This window comes from Astatotilapia calliptera, chromosome 2, assembly GCF_964374335.1.
Source record: "Astatotilapia calliptera chromosome 2, fAstCal68.1, whole genome shotgun sequence".
Taxonomy (NCBI): Eukaryota; Metazoa; Chordata; class Actinopteri; order Cichliformes; family Cichlidae; genus Astatotilapia; species Astatotilapia calliptera.
In genome coordinates, this window is record NC_137423.1 from 2,509,621 (window position 1) to 2,527,775 (window position 18,155).

At 41.3% G+C, this 18,155-nt stretch overlaps 1 protein-coding gene across 1 annotated transcript in view; it reads left to right on the plus strand.

Annotated features, from left to right (window-relative positions):
* gfra3 (GDNF family receptor alpha 3) overlaps positions 1-18,155 on the plus strand; it is a 77,991-nt gene that overhangs the window by 36,886 nt on the left and 22,950 nt on the right. Inside the window, exons 2-4 of the mRNA XM_026181348.2 lie at positions 263-559; positions 12,136-12,207; positions 17,183-17,537. Coding sequence (XP_026037133.1) covers positions 263-559; positions 12,136-12,207; positions 17,183-17,537 — 724 coding nt within the window. The remainder of the gene's footprint in view (positions 1-262; positions 560-12,135; positions 12,208-17,182; positions 17,538-18,155) is intronic.

An 18,155-nucleotide genomic window follows, 5' to 3' on the forward strand; every position in this document is an offset into this window, starting at 1 on the left:
GTCCAGAAGAAGGTGCTGTTGCTTATTAGCTGTGGTGCGCCACTCAACATTTTATTCTCTATCAGAAAAAATTGTGCTCCACAAAAGAGTAAACATATAACAGTGCAAACAGTAAAGCTAACATTTAGCTTATCTTATCTTAGCTGCAATAGTTTGCTGGCTATTCAAGTCACTATATGTATACGCTGTAAGTATTTTCTCTAAGACCTTGTCACGGCATAGTAATGCAGTGTATCTGATGTTAACTTTTTTGCTTTCCTAGGTGTGTTGCCATCCTCAGCATCCATCTTTAACTTCCCTGCCCCCACCATCGACTGTGTTGAAGCTCATCGTGTGTGCTCCGTTGAACCCACGTGCGAGGCATTGTATCGAGGCTTGGAGCTATGTGCAGAAGATGCAGCGGTGTCCCCGCAGGCAGAACAGTTGGCATCTGAGTGCGTGGAGAGGCGGGATGCCCTGCTAGCCAAACACCCCTCTCTACTGACCTGCAAATGTCAGCGTGGTTTCCGTAAGGAGGAGCTGTGCCTGCGCATATACTGGAGGGTTCGTCTGCTGCCAGGTCAGTGTGGTTGGATCGTGTTGGAGGTGTATATCTAAAGCTCAACTAAACTCTTTGGATAGCATAAGGTTTAAAATTAGGGGTGTGGTCATTTCAGTTTAACAGTATGCTGACTAATCCAGCTGAAGCTGATAGTGTTGAGTGACACTACGTATTTTGGTATCAATAGCAAGTAAATACAGGACCAGTACTGCAGATACCAACAGCGATACTTATAGTTCTAACTGTTTAGAGGAGAAGATTTATGAGATGAATCATTACCACTTAATTTAAAATTTAATGACCTGAATGTATTTTAAATAATTTAAAAAATACCTTTTAGATTTTCAAATATTTTGGGTTTTTCTGAGACCTGGAACTTAAAATTACTTGGTATTATACCAGTTTAAATGTATTTTATAAATAAGATAAACAATCAACATAAAGGGTTAATATATTCAGACATGATTCATGGTTCATATTTGAGGTATATATTTTCAAATCCAATAAATTAATTTTATTAGATTTAATAAAAAATATAAGGAGCAGGCTGAGGTGGTTCGGGTATCTCACAAGGATACCTCCTGGGCTCCTCTTGGGTGAGGTTTTCCGGGCATGTCCCACTGGGAGGAGGCCCTAGGGCAGACCCAAGACACGCTGGAATAAAGTAACTTATTTAACACAATTCAGTGGGTTGAATATATAATTTAAATGTCTCAATATAGGGCACCATGGTGGTGTAGTGTTTAGCACTGTTGCTCACAGCAATGGTCCTGAGTTTGACTCCAGGCCTTTTTACATGTCCTCCCTGTGTTTATGTGGGTTCTCTCCTGGTACTCTGCCTTCCTCCTACAATCCAAAGACATGCAGTTAATGGGGTTAGGCTATTTGGTGATTCTATATTATCCGCTGGGGTAGGCTTCAGCCCCCCCATGACCCTGATAAGGACAAGTGGAAACGAATAGATGGATGGGTCTGTGAATATAGTCTAAATCAGTTATCAGTTTGTTAAAGTAACAGCTGTGATGATCAGTGACACTAAGTAATGTTGAAAGAACAACCTGAATCATGACTAATGTCCCAGCAGTGCCCTCAGATGAGTTAATGGGATGGCTGTAGCTCAGGAGGTAGAGCAGGTCATCTACTGATTGGAATGTTGGTGGTTTGATCCCTGACTCCCCCAGTCTGCATGGGGGAGCCAGGGATCCTTGGAGAGGGCATTAACCCCAAGTTGCTCTTTGATGCATCCATCGGAATGCTTCAGAAATGAATGTGTGTGAATGTTAGCTAGTAAGCCCTTAAAGCATAGAAGAAAGCGCTTGTGTGAGTGTGGCATGTCGTATAAAGCGTGACAAGTGCTCTGGGAGAGTAGAAAAGTGCTATAAAAGCATCAGTTCATTTACTAAGAGATTACTTTGACCACTATATGAGCTACCTGGATATTCTTTGCATTTCTGGAAGGACTGGAACAGTGGCATCTGTCTCTACGCTGGCGGTCGGGGTCTGTCTGTGGAATTTCTTGTTATTGTTTCTTTTCCTGCTGTTTCCAAGAAAAAGCTTTTATTTTTTTTTCTGGCCTTTCATGTATTTATATAGGTTTGTTTTGTTGCCACAGTAGAGAATTGCCTCTGCATGCACATTACTGTTTGCAACGTTTCCATTCACATTCATAAAATATAGTATGTACTGTTTTGAAGGCTATCTTTATACTTCAAAAGTCTCAAGTACATTTAAAGCTTGTGCTTTATTATTTTTGTATGACATATATATTAGGTATAGTGGAGGCATGCCAGTGTGGAAGGTAAATGTGATATAGAAGCTATTATTATATCACATTCGCTACACATTTTGTATGTAATGATTGAATCTACATTGTAGGTATAATTGTCAGATATTACAGTGTTTTCAATATATCTGTGTGTGAGTCTACTCATCAACATCATGCCTCAAGATTTTATGCTCACTAACCAAATAACAGCACCTACATCCTTGTTTCTGACAGGTTACATAGAAGATCATTAGCAGCAGTATTTTGACACACTGTTGATACTTTTTTTTTCTTTTTTTACTCAGGCAACCATATGCATCGATGTACTTTCTTATGTTATAAAAAGACTTTCTAGCGACTACTCTATATTCAGTCATTGCTAATTTTAGCCCTTTTATTCAAGACAGAATCTCTTTTTTAACCAACAAACTTGTCATAATCCCAAACCAGTCTTGTGTACAAATGAAGCCCTGCTAAAGACTCCTCAGTCTGAACACACAGACTCACAGGAGTCTATCTTCTATGCTGGTGGGATTTGTGCATCAGTAAGTGAGCTAACACAAGCCTACGGACTCCACCTCCCCTGTGGCCTATTAGTCAGTGGAGCATTAGTGTAATTACACACTCTTCAGTTCCCTATGCTACTAGGCTGCTCTAGCATGTCATTACCATAAATATATAGCCTGGAAAAGGATTTACATACATAAACACTTTACATGCCATTACATTTTTGATTGAACTTGTACTTTGGAATGCGCTTAAATAATTTGCAGGAACAAGCGCCTGGTCCACTAGTCAATTACAGCTCTGCTAATGGCTTTTACAAGTGGACAGAAGTAGCTTTTAATAACATGGGCTCATGATCACTTTGGATGTGGTATCCTGTCGGTCATATCTTGTCATTTATTTTGTCCATATTGATGAGATTTTATATGACAGAGGGATGTGTTATTGGCTGATTTCAATAAAAGGTTAAGTGTACAATATGATTTGCAATTCAGTACAAGAAACATCAAGAAGACCTAAAGAGCAGTAATATGATGAAGGGAAATGACTTTCATGGTTGTGCTTCTATAGTCGTTAAAATAATGGATGCATAGACCACACATGTTGAGTGATGTGTTGTATGTGGGGTAAGATGAGAACACCAATTAGTATATGTGTCAACCCTAAAGAGACATCTGAGGTGTCATCACTAAATTTGCTGGTGACTCTGACTGCTCAGCAGGGCACACAGTCTCCTTGGGCTTGCACAGTTCCTGTAGAGGAACCATTCAAAGTCTCTGAGCTTCCATAGCAAAGTAGGTAGAGGGTCAGCAGATGTGACCACTCAAAACAAACACACAAACAAAAAAACCCAACTAAGAATTTTACCTCAGTTACCTTCAATGTTAATGTCAAATCATTTCAAGTTTCCACAATATTCAAATTTCTCAATGAACAAACTATGTCTTCATAAAATATTATAATTAATTTGAAATTATATACATCACATTGCATTATATTATATAATCTTTCACCACCTGTTGTGTTTGTGGCCACAGGAATTATTCCATTTTAGTTTTATTTATACAGCGCCAAATCACAACAACAGTCGCCTCAAGGTGCTTTATATTGTAAGGTAGAGCCTACATACAGAGAAAAGCCCAACAACCATAGCACTAGCCCTAGCACTTTGGCGACAGTGGGAAGGAAAAACTCCCTTTTAACAGGAAGAAACCTCCGGCAGAACCAGGCTCAGGGAGGGGCGGGGCCATCTGCTGTGATTGGTTGGGGTGAGAGAAGGAAGACAGATGGAACCAGTCTTTATATTAACAGGCTGAAAATTCACTTTTTATATCTGCTGCTCGGGAAAGTAAATGGACTGGTTCTTATTTAGCGCTTTTCTACTCTGACCACTCAAAGCACTTTACTTGTACATTCACCCATGGATGACTGAAGTATGTCCAAAGTACGCTGTTTCTAAGTGGTGTCATGGTCCTGGGTCTTTTGACCCAGCGTTTTAAGTTTGAGTTTATTTTGTTCATTAGGTTATCTAAGTTCATTTGGTTATTAGACTCCTTGTGTTTTCTTCCCCTGTATTTAAGCTTCCCCTCACCCTTCGTGTTTCATGCTGCGTGTCTTATGTTATCAAGTTTGTATTATTATGCCTAAGTGTTTCTAGTTATTATTTTCCCCTCGTGTTTCCAACCATGTTAAATCTCCCCTGCTCTTCGTGCGTTTCATGTCTGTGTCTTACGTTGTCAAGTTCGGGTTGTCATGTCTATGTCTCATTATGTTTCCTGTTTTATTGTGAAGAGGTCTGGTGTTCTGTGTTCATCATGTTCAGTTTTACTCTCCCACTGTGACGTCATTATGTTCATGTGTGCCAGCTGTTTCCTCATGTGTCTCCACTTCCCCTAATCACCTCCTGTGTATTTAAGTCCTCTGTTTTCAGTGTGTGATTGTCAGGTCGTCTGTTGTCCACGCCATGTTTCCTATGCCATGCTTCCAAGTTTCTTGTCTAGGTTTTTCTTATTGTTTGTTTAGATTTCCCAGTTTAGGTTTGTGTTAATTTTGCTTCAGTTTGCCTTGCCCTTTGTTTGTACCTTTTTTACCAGCCATATTAAACGGCTCGCTTTTTGTTAACATTCAAGTTTTGTTCCCTGTTCCTTGGAGTCTGCATTTTGGGTCCATTTTCAATTCATACAGTCTGCCCTCGCCAGACTGTGACAGAACGACCTGACCAGAATGGACCCAGCAGACATCTTTGAGGATTTTTGGGAGTTCAGCACTCGTGTGACCATTCTCCATGGACAGTGGAAAATCTATTCTGCGTGCAGACAGGAGAGTGAGAAGGAGTCAGTTAGAGTTCAGCTGTACCGGATTCTGTCTGCATACCCGGCTTACATGGAGGGATTGTCGGAGGATTTGCACGGCTTCATCCGCACCGTGTTGCCAAAGCAGCCCCCCAGCATGCAGACTGAATTACTCCAGCCCCTCTGTGACGCAGCCCTCCCTATGCCAGCTATAGGAGCTAAAGTTGGCGTGTTGAGTCTCCCGCCTGTCTCCATGTCCATGTCGCCACTGCAGCAGACAAGTGCTGCGTTTTCCTCACCTCAACCGGTGGCTGCTTCCAGCGCTACATTCATCTCAGCCGTAGCGGCGCCGGCCTCCACGACCACGGCTTCCAGGAGGAGGCGGCGTCCAGGTCGTCACCACGGCTCACAGCAACATGAGGTGGATGATTGTATTCTGAATCCACGCGTTTTTTCTAAGGACAATATTGGAACAAACACTGCCTTAAAGGTTCATGGGCATGTTTATGAAATGACTAAGACTGAAAAATCACCAGCCAAGTCTTCCACGGAATATCTTATCCCTCTGCACAATTACCTAGCATCCCAGTGTATTGATCATGCTATGAACTTTGCTTCCAAGAAGCCAAATTATAAGACTGTTTGCACTGGAAGTGCTAGCCATGAGGCTCAGCTAAGCTACTGTGGGACCGAGATCCAGGCCAGGTTGGAGCCAGGGGCTAAGTTGGAGTTTGTGCAGCCTTTTCCTGTGTCTGCTGGAGGGCCCGAGGAGCCCGTCCAGCACCATGCCGCGTCGGCTGGGGGGCCCGAGGAGCCCGTCCAGCCTCACGCCTCGTCAGCTGGAGGGCCCGAGGAGCCCGTCCAGCCTCACGCCTCGTCAGCTGGCGGGCCCGAGGAGCCCGTCCAGCCTCATGCTTCGTCAGCTGGCGGGCCCGAGGAGCCCGTCCAGCCTCATGCTTCGTCAGCTGGAGGGCCCGAGGAGCCCATTCAGCCTCATGCTTCGTCAGCTGGAGGGCCTGAGGAGCCCGTCTGGCCACCTTCTGCTTCACCACCTGTGGCTGCAGCGCAACCTCCTGCGGCTCCCGTGCCGCCGCCTGCAGGACCACCACCTGCTGCGCTACTGCTTGCTGCTTCTACGCCTCAGCCTGAGGACGACGCCTCACCTGGTTCTGCCACACCTCAGTCTGAGAACTCATACGAACTCATTTCACCCACTATAGACTGTGTGTTGCTGCAACTTGAAAAGCAACCTGCCTCGTCAGCTGGAGGGCCCGAGGAGCCCGTCCAGCCTCATGCCTCGTCAGCTGGAGGGTCCGAGGGGACCGTTCAGCCGCCACCTGCGGCCGCCTCGTCGTCACCTGGTCCAGCTTCGTCAGAGTCTTCAGCCTCGTCTGGTCCAGCTTCGTCAGAGTCTTCAGCCTTGCCTGGTCCGGCCTCTGCTGCGTCTGGCCCTGCCTCGCCTGGTCCTGTTGTGCCAGCTGGAGGTTCAGCCATATTAAACGGCTCGCTTTTTGTTAACATTCAAGTTTTGTTCCCTGTTCCTTGGAGTCTGCATTTTGGGTCCTTTTTCAATTCATACAGTCTGCCCTCGCCAGACTGTGACAAGTGGTTCCTATCTAAGATTCACATGCATTCATACTCTGATGGATGCATTGGAGAGTAGCATGGTTAGTATTTTACCCAAGGACACTTGGCATGTAGACTGGAGCATACTGGGATCGAACCACCAAGCTTACTGAAGACTCATAAACAGAAAACTCAGCATCATTAGCACCTTGATGTCCTCAGACTTAGGTGAAGAGGCAGGTTCTGACCAGGGTGAGAAGCAGAGAGACAGTAGCCCTCTTCCGCCTGAAAAGGCGAAATAGCAAAGGATTGGCGATGTCCCGTCTGCATCAGGATGCAGATGATTGGCTGGGTAGCAAAGTGTCTGTGAGCCCCAGAGCCAGGTCCAAAATGTGGTGAGAAGCATACTGTGGTGATAGGGCTTAGAAGCAGGTCTGCTGATACAGCAACAGGAACATTAGAGGCATGTCTTTGAGTGTGAACTGTGACCAATGAGGAAATTCAGATTTCAATTTCTTTAGCTGCATTTCCATGACAGTTTTTCAGTGACATATGTCCAAAATTGTTGGGGACAAGCATTTCTAGAATTTTGCCTTCTGGTATGTTTCTCAGAGACGTTTCACCTTCATCCTAGAAGGCTCTTAAGTTTTAAAACCAATCGATCATACATGTGAAGCACATAGTCAATCACAATACACAAAAATGAATAATAAACAGAACTATCATCTATCATGTATCATATAGTCTGAATGCTGTCAGGACGCGATAGCACTGTGGCTCTAACAGTCTCGTGCCAGGAGTTAGAGGTGTTGTCCATAATGCACGTTAGCTCGGCTAACATCCTCCTCCACACATCTGCTATTTAGAGTTTTGGGAGCTGGCCAGACAGAGCTGCCCTTCTGCACCAATCTTCTTCTCTCAGTCAGGAGCCGCACAAGCCTTTTCCTTTACCCCTCTGTGCTGCCACTTGCCCAGCAGGCAACCATCAAAGTCTCTTGGGGTGTGCAAGACATTACTGAAGACTTGTTACGACACAGTGAACTGCCCATGGGTGTCATGTGACCAGTGCCGTTCACTGTTAAGGTGAACACCCAGGAATTCATACCTGTTCATGACCTTGATGTCCAAACCAGGGATGTTAACCAGTGCGATAGGTGTTGGTTTTCTCTGGAGGTTAACCACTTCTCTGAATCAAATCATTGTTGTCCTGGGCACCTGTCCCTAATTCCCTCTCCAGACATCCCTGCTTTTGTTCTGAGATTGAGTCTAATTCACTGTCAGATGATCTCTATAGACTCTAGAGTGTTTCTTTAGGCTCTTCTTGTTTGTGTTCTTCTTTTTCTTCAACCAAAATAAAAAACATCATTTTGGTAAAATTTGGTAAAATTAAACCATGTGGATTGGTCTCCACATGTCCTCTGCCAGAATGTCTGAACAATTACAGTATTTTGATAAACGTTCTTAGAATAAAATAATAAAGTTTCTGTCTTCAATAACATATCCTAGATTTTTTTATCCTCTTTGTTTGTTTTATGATACAAATGTCAGATGTTTGTCTGTCTTACTACACTGTATTGCCAAAAGTATTCGCTCGTCTACCTTTACATGCATATGAACTCAAGTTAACCTATTCTTGGAAAAATGGAAATGGAAACGTCTCTTTTTTAAACTTGTTTTATTAGGTTTAATCTTTTAACTTTTTGCATCAAGCAAATATTAAATTATATGCAATATTCTCTGACTTGAATAAATTAGTTTAACATTTAAACCTATTTTCTGCACATTCCAGCTCATAAAATAAAATATTTTTTGTGTTTACACTCAGTCTTTCAAATAGATGCAAGTAAAACACAGCAGAAAATAAATAAAGTCAAAGACTCAGCGGTCCTGTTGCTCTATTTTCACCTGTAAAGCAGGAGTGGGGTAGGCGGAGGTTTACCCTGGTGCAGGTGAGCCGCAGCAGTCAGTGGAAGAATCCGCGAGTTTCTCTGTGAGTTTCCCATTACGTCGTAGCTACTCGGTGCTTGCTCGGAAGTTTAGGGGTTTTTTTCGCTGTAAAAAGAAGTTTTCTTCCCACGCACAGCGGACACTAATGTTTTTGTCACTTTTTATGGAATCAAACTCAAAATAAGGTCAGTACTTCCACGCTTTAAACGCTGCACGCTCATACTCTCTCTGCACTGATATATGATCCATTGTTGATCTGCACACAGCTGTTGTCACGAACGTCGCACTTGCTTACGTCACTGTCATGAGACATTCTCGCAAAAAAAATCACAGTTTTAGTAACGCAGTAATGTAGCGTTCTTACGGGAAAGTAACAGTAATCTAATTACCTTTTTTGCAATAGTAATCCCTTACTTTACTCGATACTTGAATAAAGTTATCAGATTACAGTAACGCGTTACTGCCCATCTCTGGTTGTGATACCCGTTATTTTCAGCTGGGGTATTAGCTTTTATCAGGCAGGACTCGCATGTCTTGCCTCCTCGTGATGATAGCGTGTACTTCTATGCTTGCAACTCTGTAACAGTCCACCAAAAGTTCTTTATAGTTGAGCCCATGGAGCAGACAAGCAATCTGTGCTAGCTGCTTAGGTCTCACCTGGAAACAGTTCTCCACTGCAGTACGGTTCTCTGAAGTGGGACTTAACCAGTGTTGGGAAGGTTACTTTTAAAATGTATTCCATTACAGAATACAGATTACATGCCCCAAAATGTATTCTGTAACGTATTCCGTTACGTTACTCAATGAGAGTAACGTATTCTGAATACTTTGGATTGCTTAATATATTATCATGCTTTTTACAACAACGTGAATGTACTATTACTGTGTGATTTATTACTATTACTGAAGGTCTGCGACTCCGAACTGTAGTAAAGGGACCTCTGACTAATACGGCGGGGTCCCTGTCGGCTCGTAGCCGAAAACTAGCTTTACTTTGTTGTGTGGGTCAACTTTTTTTTTTTTGTGATCAACATTTTATTGATTTAAAACGGGGTTGGGGGGGTACAGACATATACAGCACAACTGTAAACTGCAGTAGCAAAACAAACATTAGCAAACAAGGCATAGGGACAGCAAAGAAAAGACACAAAAACACAAAGTTAAAACCAATTATTGCCTCTTCCAGGAGATAACTCTGGATGAGAAGATTTTCCAAGCGTCAACAGTTGTGGGTCGAGCTTTATTTAATTTTGCTGTGGTATGTTCAAAACCAATAACACGGATAAGACATCGTCTCCAGAATGATTCCATACAAATGTCAGGACAGAACCATTGCTTTGTAATAGTCTTCTTTGCGGATGTAAATCCAGCGAACAACATTTTGCATTGCATTTGTTTTAAAGAGATTTGTGTGGGTCAACTTTTCTTGCGAAAGAGAGAGAGAGGCGTTGAAAGACTGCTCCAACTAAACTTATTGTTTTCGGAGGAAAACACGAACACGGTGTACAGTCGAGTCTTAATAGCTTACTTACAACTGGGCTCGTCAGGCACTCTTCTTGGCTGCAGTGGTTATTATTATATTTACATGCTTCCAGCTCCCGTTTTTGCTGGATGACAACTCGTACCTTTCCACTCGCCTTTTTCTCCCTCCTCGCGCTCACAGACCCATAACGTGTATGGCAGTCCATTCTCCCTGCAACACGGACTACACTGCCCATGATGCTACATTCTTTAGAGCTATACCTGTAGCATTCTGCCTGTTAGCTTAGCACAACAACAACAACAACGAAAAGGCGCTCTCTCACCCAGGAAACACACAGTCGCAGAGAGAGAGAGAGAGCGTCGCCCTGTAACCATGACAACCGTAACGCTGCCGCCTGGAACAACAGAACGTAGCTGTCACACAAAACCCAAACAGTCCTGACCCGCGACAATATGAAACAGGAAAGTACCGCAGTGTAATCCATTTATTTCAACAAAGTAACTGTATTCTGAATACCACCTTTTTAAACGGTAACTGTAACGGAATACAGTTACTCATATTTTGTATTTTAAATACGTAACGGCGGCACATGTATTCCGTTACTCCCCAACACTGGACTTAACAAACATTCACACACATTGATAATTGTTATTAATCTCTCTGTTATAAGTTACCCCTCTTAAACCAAGCGAATTGTTGCAACATCTTCAGAAGCTGTTGTGTTCTTCTTCCCTTCCTTCCTATTCATTTCCCCCCTCACATCCCAGCCAATTGCAACAGGGAGACCAACAGTCTAAAAAAAGCCCTTCAGTGTTACTTAATATGAAACCGTCATTTTGTATTTCTTAAGTGAACCATCTACATCCTCATGAAACATTATAATGCATATTATATGTACATTACATTACACCACATTATGTCATATTGCCTTTCATTGCCTTGTGTTACCATTCTGTTTGTGTCAAATATGTTTATTTCATCCCCATATTATCATCAGGCCTACAATTGTTAATATCAACCAGCTGCCTGATACAGAGTAAACTGGCTTCCATCCTGGAACCAGGCCTGGTGAGGGAGTACGTGGGAAAGCGCCCAATGGCTCGTTCTTTTGGCCGAGCCTGAAAAGGAAAAATGGGCCTGCCCTCCTGCAGGCTCACAGTAGGTGCCACAGGGGTTGGCTGTGATGTGCGTTAGACAGCAGTCAAAGGTGGAGGCCCTGGTGGCCCACACCCTGGCTTTTCAGACTTTGCCATTAGGAGTCCATGTGTAGACTCATGACAAACCGGTCAGATCTCTCAGCTGGCATGAGAATAATGAATTGGATGGATGAGCGTGAGCTGGAGAAGGTGGCTGGAGAGGGCGAGTCTAGGTTTTTCTGCTTCTGTGACCTGGCCCTGGATAAACATCATGGTTATTGGTGTTCCCAGTTCAGTGGGTGTCTTTTTTACTTAGGACTTTTTCTAAGTGAATTAGAAGTAAAGGTGTAGGACTGTGGCACTTCAGTTAAACTGAACAACCTCAGAGTTAACCTAAAACCAATCAGTAAGCATGAGCCAATTTCTTTCCTCGGGAATCTGTAATTAATTAAATCCTTTAATAATGAAAACAGATGTATGAATATAAGTGGGGAATTCCGATATCATTTCCATGCATTACCTAAGTTTTTCTTTTAACCTCCTAAGACCCCAACTCTTCCACAGCAGCATTTTTAATTTCTCTCTGATATTTGGGCTGATTGGGGCCCGATGAATGTAAAAACAAAGAATTACCAGATTTTACCCAATTTTTGTTTCTAAGAAAAATGAGAGCCACAAATGAGGATATTCGTTTAAAATTTTGATAGAACAGTGGTAGTATAATGTCCTCGTAAGTGGACATCAGGCCCTTGTAGAGCAAAATTGAGTATTTGGGTCTAAATAAACAAAAATGTGATGTCCACATATGTGGACGCCAGGTCCTAGGAGGTTAAATATGTTTGCCTTATCATAAACAGACAGATAGGTTTGCTAATGTTTGTGTGTTCCTTTGTCTCCAGGGGAGGAGGAGCTGGAAACATCTCCATATGACGACATGCTTGTGGATACACACATGGCTTCGTTAGTGGCAGGTAAAACACACACTGATAAGCACATGGTCACTTGTGCAGTCTTTTTTTCACGATTAACCACATTGAGTTTGTGGACTTGCACATTGAGTTTTTAATGACATAGATGTCTATAGCAGTGAAGCAGATCAATGGCTCACTAAGCCTCAGAGATGTTGTTAAGTATATATCAATCAATATCATGTAGTGACACTGATCTTTTACTGTTTTTTTCTAATCTCTGCTTTTCTAAGTCCATTTACATCAACAATATTTTCACCATCAGGGTTTTCAGTGTGCACTCACATTAGTGGTGTTAGGTCGGTTTCCTTTGTTCAGCTGCATATTTTCTTTTATCCAGAAATGTCCCAGCATCTACTTATCTGAATGGAACAGACATGCAACAGGCATTTATTGTTATGAAAAACATATCCTAAAAAAACTGGTGATTACTTTTGGACATATCCAAAAGAGCATAAACTGTCAAATGTCTCAAGCTAATAGGTAGCTATAACACTGATAAGAAACATACTCAGGGGAGGAATCCCAGCCTACTCCGGGTAAAATAAGTATTAAACATGTTCCAAGTAAATATATTTCTAAAGGTGCTATGAAATCTGATGTTGGTAACAGCCCATCCAATCCACACATTCAAAGAAATCAAACCATAGAGGTCCATAAATTAAATGAAGTGCTATAGTGAGAAATGAACATGCTTACGGAGAGTTGTTTAATACTCCGTACAAAAGCCTTTATTGGTAATCAATTCAAGACGCCTTTTATATGGGGAAACTAGGTGCAAACATTGCTCAGGTCTGAGTTTGGCCCATTCTTCCACCTTAACAGTCTCCAAAGCCTGAAAGTTCGGTGGGTCCCTTCTATGACCTCAGTTCTTCAGTTCTTTCCATAGATTTTGAATTGGATTCAGGTCATATGTTTGGCTGAGCCATTCTAGGAGCTTTATCTTCTTTCTCTGAAACCAATTGAAACCACATTTTTCATCTTCATGGTAGATGGCATCAGATTTTTTATCAAGAATGTCTTGGTACATTTTTACATTCATCTTTCCTTCACTTATATGAAGTGTCAGGTGGTGGAAAACAGCCCCACACTTTGATGTACCTACTTCCAAACATCACTGTTCATATGGTGTTATAAAGTGCCTTTTGACCAGCAAGTGCCTCAGATATGGTGTATTTTATGGCATTCAAAGAGTTAAATTTAAAACTTAAAAAAAGGTTCAATATGCTTTTTTCAGAAAGTGAATCTTGTGTGGTGACACCCTGGAGGTTTACCTGTTTTCTTTGAGATTATTGGACCTGCCGATTCCAAGTCTTTCTGTAGATTTCTACAAGTGGTCCTTGGATCTTGGACAACTCTTCTGATAATTCTTTTCTCTCTGTCTGAAATCTTGCTAGGAGCGCCAGGTTGTGGTTGGTTTTTGGTGAAATTATGTTCTTTCCACATCTGGATTATGGCCCCAAGAATGCTTACTGGAAGCTTCATTAGTTTAGAAATTATTTTATAACCAATGCCATCAGTATATTTTAGAACGATAAGGTTGCGAAGGTCTTGAAATCAATCAGTCTTGAAATTTTTCTGTTTTTTCTGTTTTCTTTGTGTTAGTGTAGGTCTTTATTTACTTTGTTATCGACATCTGATGAGAATTTCATGTCAGTAGTATCGTTAGAAATATATTATTAACTATATTATGTTATTTATCTACTTATTTTACCTGCTGTAGATTCAGAGGGTCATTTTTTTAAAGAGTACTAGTACTCGGTGAGAAGAATTACTGTGATTAATTTTACACCTTTAAAAAAAAAACTGTATCCCATAATTTACAGCATAGGACAATCTTATATACATGACAAATGAGTAATACTTACCCCACATTTGGGAAATTATTTTGCTACAGTAGTTGTAACCACACCAACTTACACAGAACACATTACACATCGTTTAGCTGCACACACTGAAGCACCTGCTTATCCCCTTTTGTGTACAGCCTCTCTGTTGTTCTTCCAGTTCAGCCTGTGGATACAAGCTGTTTGTTTGTGACAGAGCTTAAGATAAACTTTATTGTTCAACTTGCCATGTAGATCAGTAAGAGACCAAACCGCTACTCCTGAATGATTGATGTCGTTCACATTCTCACTTCACAAAATCTTTCCCCAGATTTCCCCCAAATATATTTATTTCTCATCTGAACTAGCTAAATTAAATTTCCCTCATCACAAAAATGAACTTTGGGCCTGTTTTCCTCCATAAAAACAACATACTACTTAGAAATTTCTGCAGCGACCGAGCATCGCAAAAGAGAAACAACAGGTTAGACTGAAATGTTGTAAATGTTCCCAAGCAGCATTACGCTGCATGCTGATATCGACCCATTCAAAAGTCCATATCCTGTATCCAAACCAAAAATGTTACCAGAAAATAGAAGAACTTTGGATCACAGGCAAGATTCGTGCCAATAACAGATGTTATAGTGTTCTCTAGCTGTAAATGTAATTTTATTTTTATTTATTAATTTTAGATACCACTTCATTCATTTGAATCAAATTAGAAAAACTTTAATGTAGGAAAGTAATAAGTATTATTTATATGGTATGAGTATATATATAGGGTATTATCATTTATTTTGTGTATATGCAGGAGTTAAAATAACCCAGAATGATCTAGATTGGGATTCAGGCACCTTCATTTAATGAGCAATTAAATCTGACTGGCAGTTTAATACAAAATATTGTCAAGCAATTTTAATTTTTATGAGCTCCATTCTCATTTTCTTTGTCTCTGATACCACAGAGACAGTTAAGCCACCACACGATCCTGCCTGCAATTGTGTTTTCATCACATATGATATGTTCAGATATGAAGTTGTGCTTAAGGTATTTCAGCATCTAGATAGTTTTACAGAAGTGGAGCATATTCACAGTAACCTTTAAACAAATTAATGTGTGCATTCTTTGAAGATTATTTTCTAAGTTAAAGACTGCTCAGCAAGTTTGATAAGCTAAACATTTGAAGCTTATATATAATGTTCTAATCTATCCAAGGTTTTAAATCGGATATTGGATATGTACATGAGATGTTGCTGAATTTATCTGGATGTTTCTTATTCTAAAATGTCTTCAAAAGCACATTAGATGAGAATAATTTAAGGTTTATATTAGACAACAGTTATATTACAAACTGGGTAGTTTGCTGTACTGAAATTGTAGTATGTTTAACTGGTGAAGAGCAGAATGTGGTACCCTTGGTCGCTTCTAGCTTAGCTCCTGACAAACTTGCTGCAGATGGGTTCCCCCATCTGCTAAATCTCAGAATTCAAGACATGGTGAAGACACATTGAAACACCACGACTCGGATGAACTCGGATCAACTGGTTTTCCATTACAACCCAGAGTGAATGCTTGTTGTCATAGCCTGGGTGCCTCGTGATTTAATTAATATGCAACACGAACGGTACAACAAAGGTGGCACGAATGAGGCAAGAATGTGCCTGCTGCTTGTTCTGTGGCTTTTCCTCCAATTCCTCAGGTAATCACTGCGATTTTTCTGTAGCCATTTCCCTCGTTCCCAGGTTTCAAAAATGGCGTTTTTAATTATTGTGAACGAGACGCTCTCATGACTCATCGAGTGACCAGGAAATCGTTGGCATGTCACATTTTAGTTCCTGGTTGGATTGCTTGGAACCCCGGGCGAGCAGGTACTAAAAATGTACCTGGTACCAGGTAATATGACATAAAGGAAAACCATGGCGAGTCAATCTGAGTAGTTACGAATGGAAAAGGGGCTTAACTGCAAGTTTTTGGACTGTGGGTGGAAGCCGGAGTACCCGGAGAGAACCCACGCAATCACAGGGAGACCATGCAAACTCCACACAGAAAGGCGAACACTGAATATAGGACCTTCTTACTGTGAGGCAACAGTGTGCCACAGTGCTTTCTATTATTATTATTATTATTATTATTATTATTATTATTATTATTATTAAAGTCTTGAACACATGAAGAAAGGGAGGTATAAAAAGGCATGGAAAGTCATGACACAGCTGAAATCTGTCAGCAAACAGAGAACAAAACAATGGCTCTCTCAAGGCCTACAGAAGGACTTCTAAACTCCTGAAGGTTCCAGCAAGCAGTCTTGGACCATATCCCAGACGTGGAAAGAACATAATTTCACCATAAACTGGTCACAACCAGTAGCCAAGGTTTTAGACAGAAGAGTGAAAAGAATTATCAAAAGAATTGTTCACGAGCCAAGGACCACTTGTGGAGAGGTACAGAAAAATCTGGAATCACCAGTTACAATTGTTTTAAAGAAAACAATAAGTAATGTATTCAACTGCCATGGCCTGGATGCACACTTACCATGCAAAATTCCATTCATTCATTCATTTCATTTCATTCCTGAGCAATGAAAACACTTTCACTTTGAAAATTGATAACATGTTCAATATGCATTTTACCCACTGTATTATTTCATTTTGTAATGTCAATCTAAAACTGCTATTTTTTTCCTTTCCCCACTTTACTTTTAAGTGTTTTACCATCACATATGATTAAGCAAAAGCAACATGCATGCACCAGTTGCTGCTATTAACAAGCCTGGCCAATGCAGACATGCTGACTGTTTCAATGGGGAACCGCCTATAAAATTCAGCTCAGTAGCACACAAAACTTTGAGAATGTCTGAGAATGGCCTAAATGTGTGATCACTAATGGCCGGGCTTGGATTATAGTTTCAGGTAATGGTTTTGCTTCTGTACTGAATCAAGCTTGTTAAAACTGTGCAGGACTCTGATATTTGTTCTCTAATAGAAATGATATAGCCTTCATGTTTTTGCAAAAAGTGCTTGGAAGCCAGATCCAATTACATGCTGATTTAAAATCCCAGGTATGAACTGATGTGTTGAGGAATGTAGTCAAAGAGTATGCTAATCCTAGGAATGAATATCTTCTCTTGGTCTATTCTTCTGACACCCCCCCAGCCTCATCTTTCATGCAACTGGGTGGTGAGAACCAGTGCTTGAAGGCAGCACAAGACTGTGGCTTGTACGAAAAGTGTGGTAACCTACGATCAGAATACGTGCTAGCCTGCACAAAGCCGATGCCTGGTACCAACAGATGTAACCAACACAAATGCCACCGATCATTACGTCGCTTTCTGGAGCGGGTGCCAGAAGAGTACAGCCTGGGTGTCCTGTTCTGCCGCTGCACTGATACCTTGTGTGGTGAGAGGAGAAGGAAAACCATTGTACCCTCCTGCTCCTACCACGACAAAGAAGGTCTGCAACTGAACTGCCTCCACCAGCAAAGCTTCTGTCGCCGAGACGACCTTTGCAGGTTAGACATAAAGTGTAGAGGCAGATGAACAGTACTGTGAGCCATCCCTACTTTCTTTATATTTTGCTTTCAGTGAGCCAGAATATTTTGTAATTTTTAAAGTGATCTTGAGCAATATTTCCCCAGGCTTTCTGAAGCTTTTCTTTGGACATCCATTGATGTATTTGCATATTTCTGTCCAGTACTTGAACCTGACCATTTTCAGAGGAAAGTATTTTTCAGTTTTTGCCACTTAATGCTAACCTCTGTATTTTTCAAACAAAAACAGTCACCAAAGAAAAGGAACGAGCCAGCGATGTCTATACATAACAAATGATTACCAAAGAAACATTTTAGTTAGTGTCTTTGAGCACTTCAATACATTTCTTCACCAACTAAATGATTCCCAAAGCGCTATTAGCCCAAAACTCAGTGTATCTTAGCACAGTGTGCAGATTGACCTTAATAAAATCTGAGGAACCTTGACAAGTAGAGGACAAAAACAGCAGCAGATGTAAAACAACCTATCTAGAGTAGATAGGCAGTATATGAAATGTCCTTAGGAAAAAAAAAAGGGGGGGGGGGAATCCTGCAAAGATCTGACATAGGACCTGAGAGATGCATCTGGGTCTTAAGTTG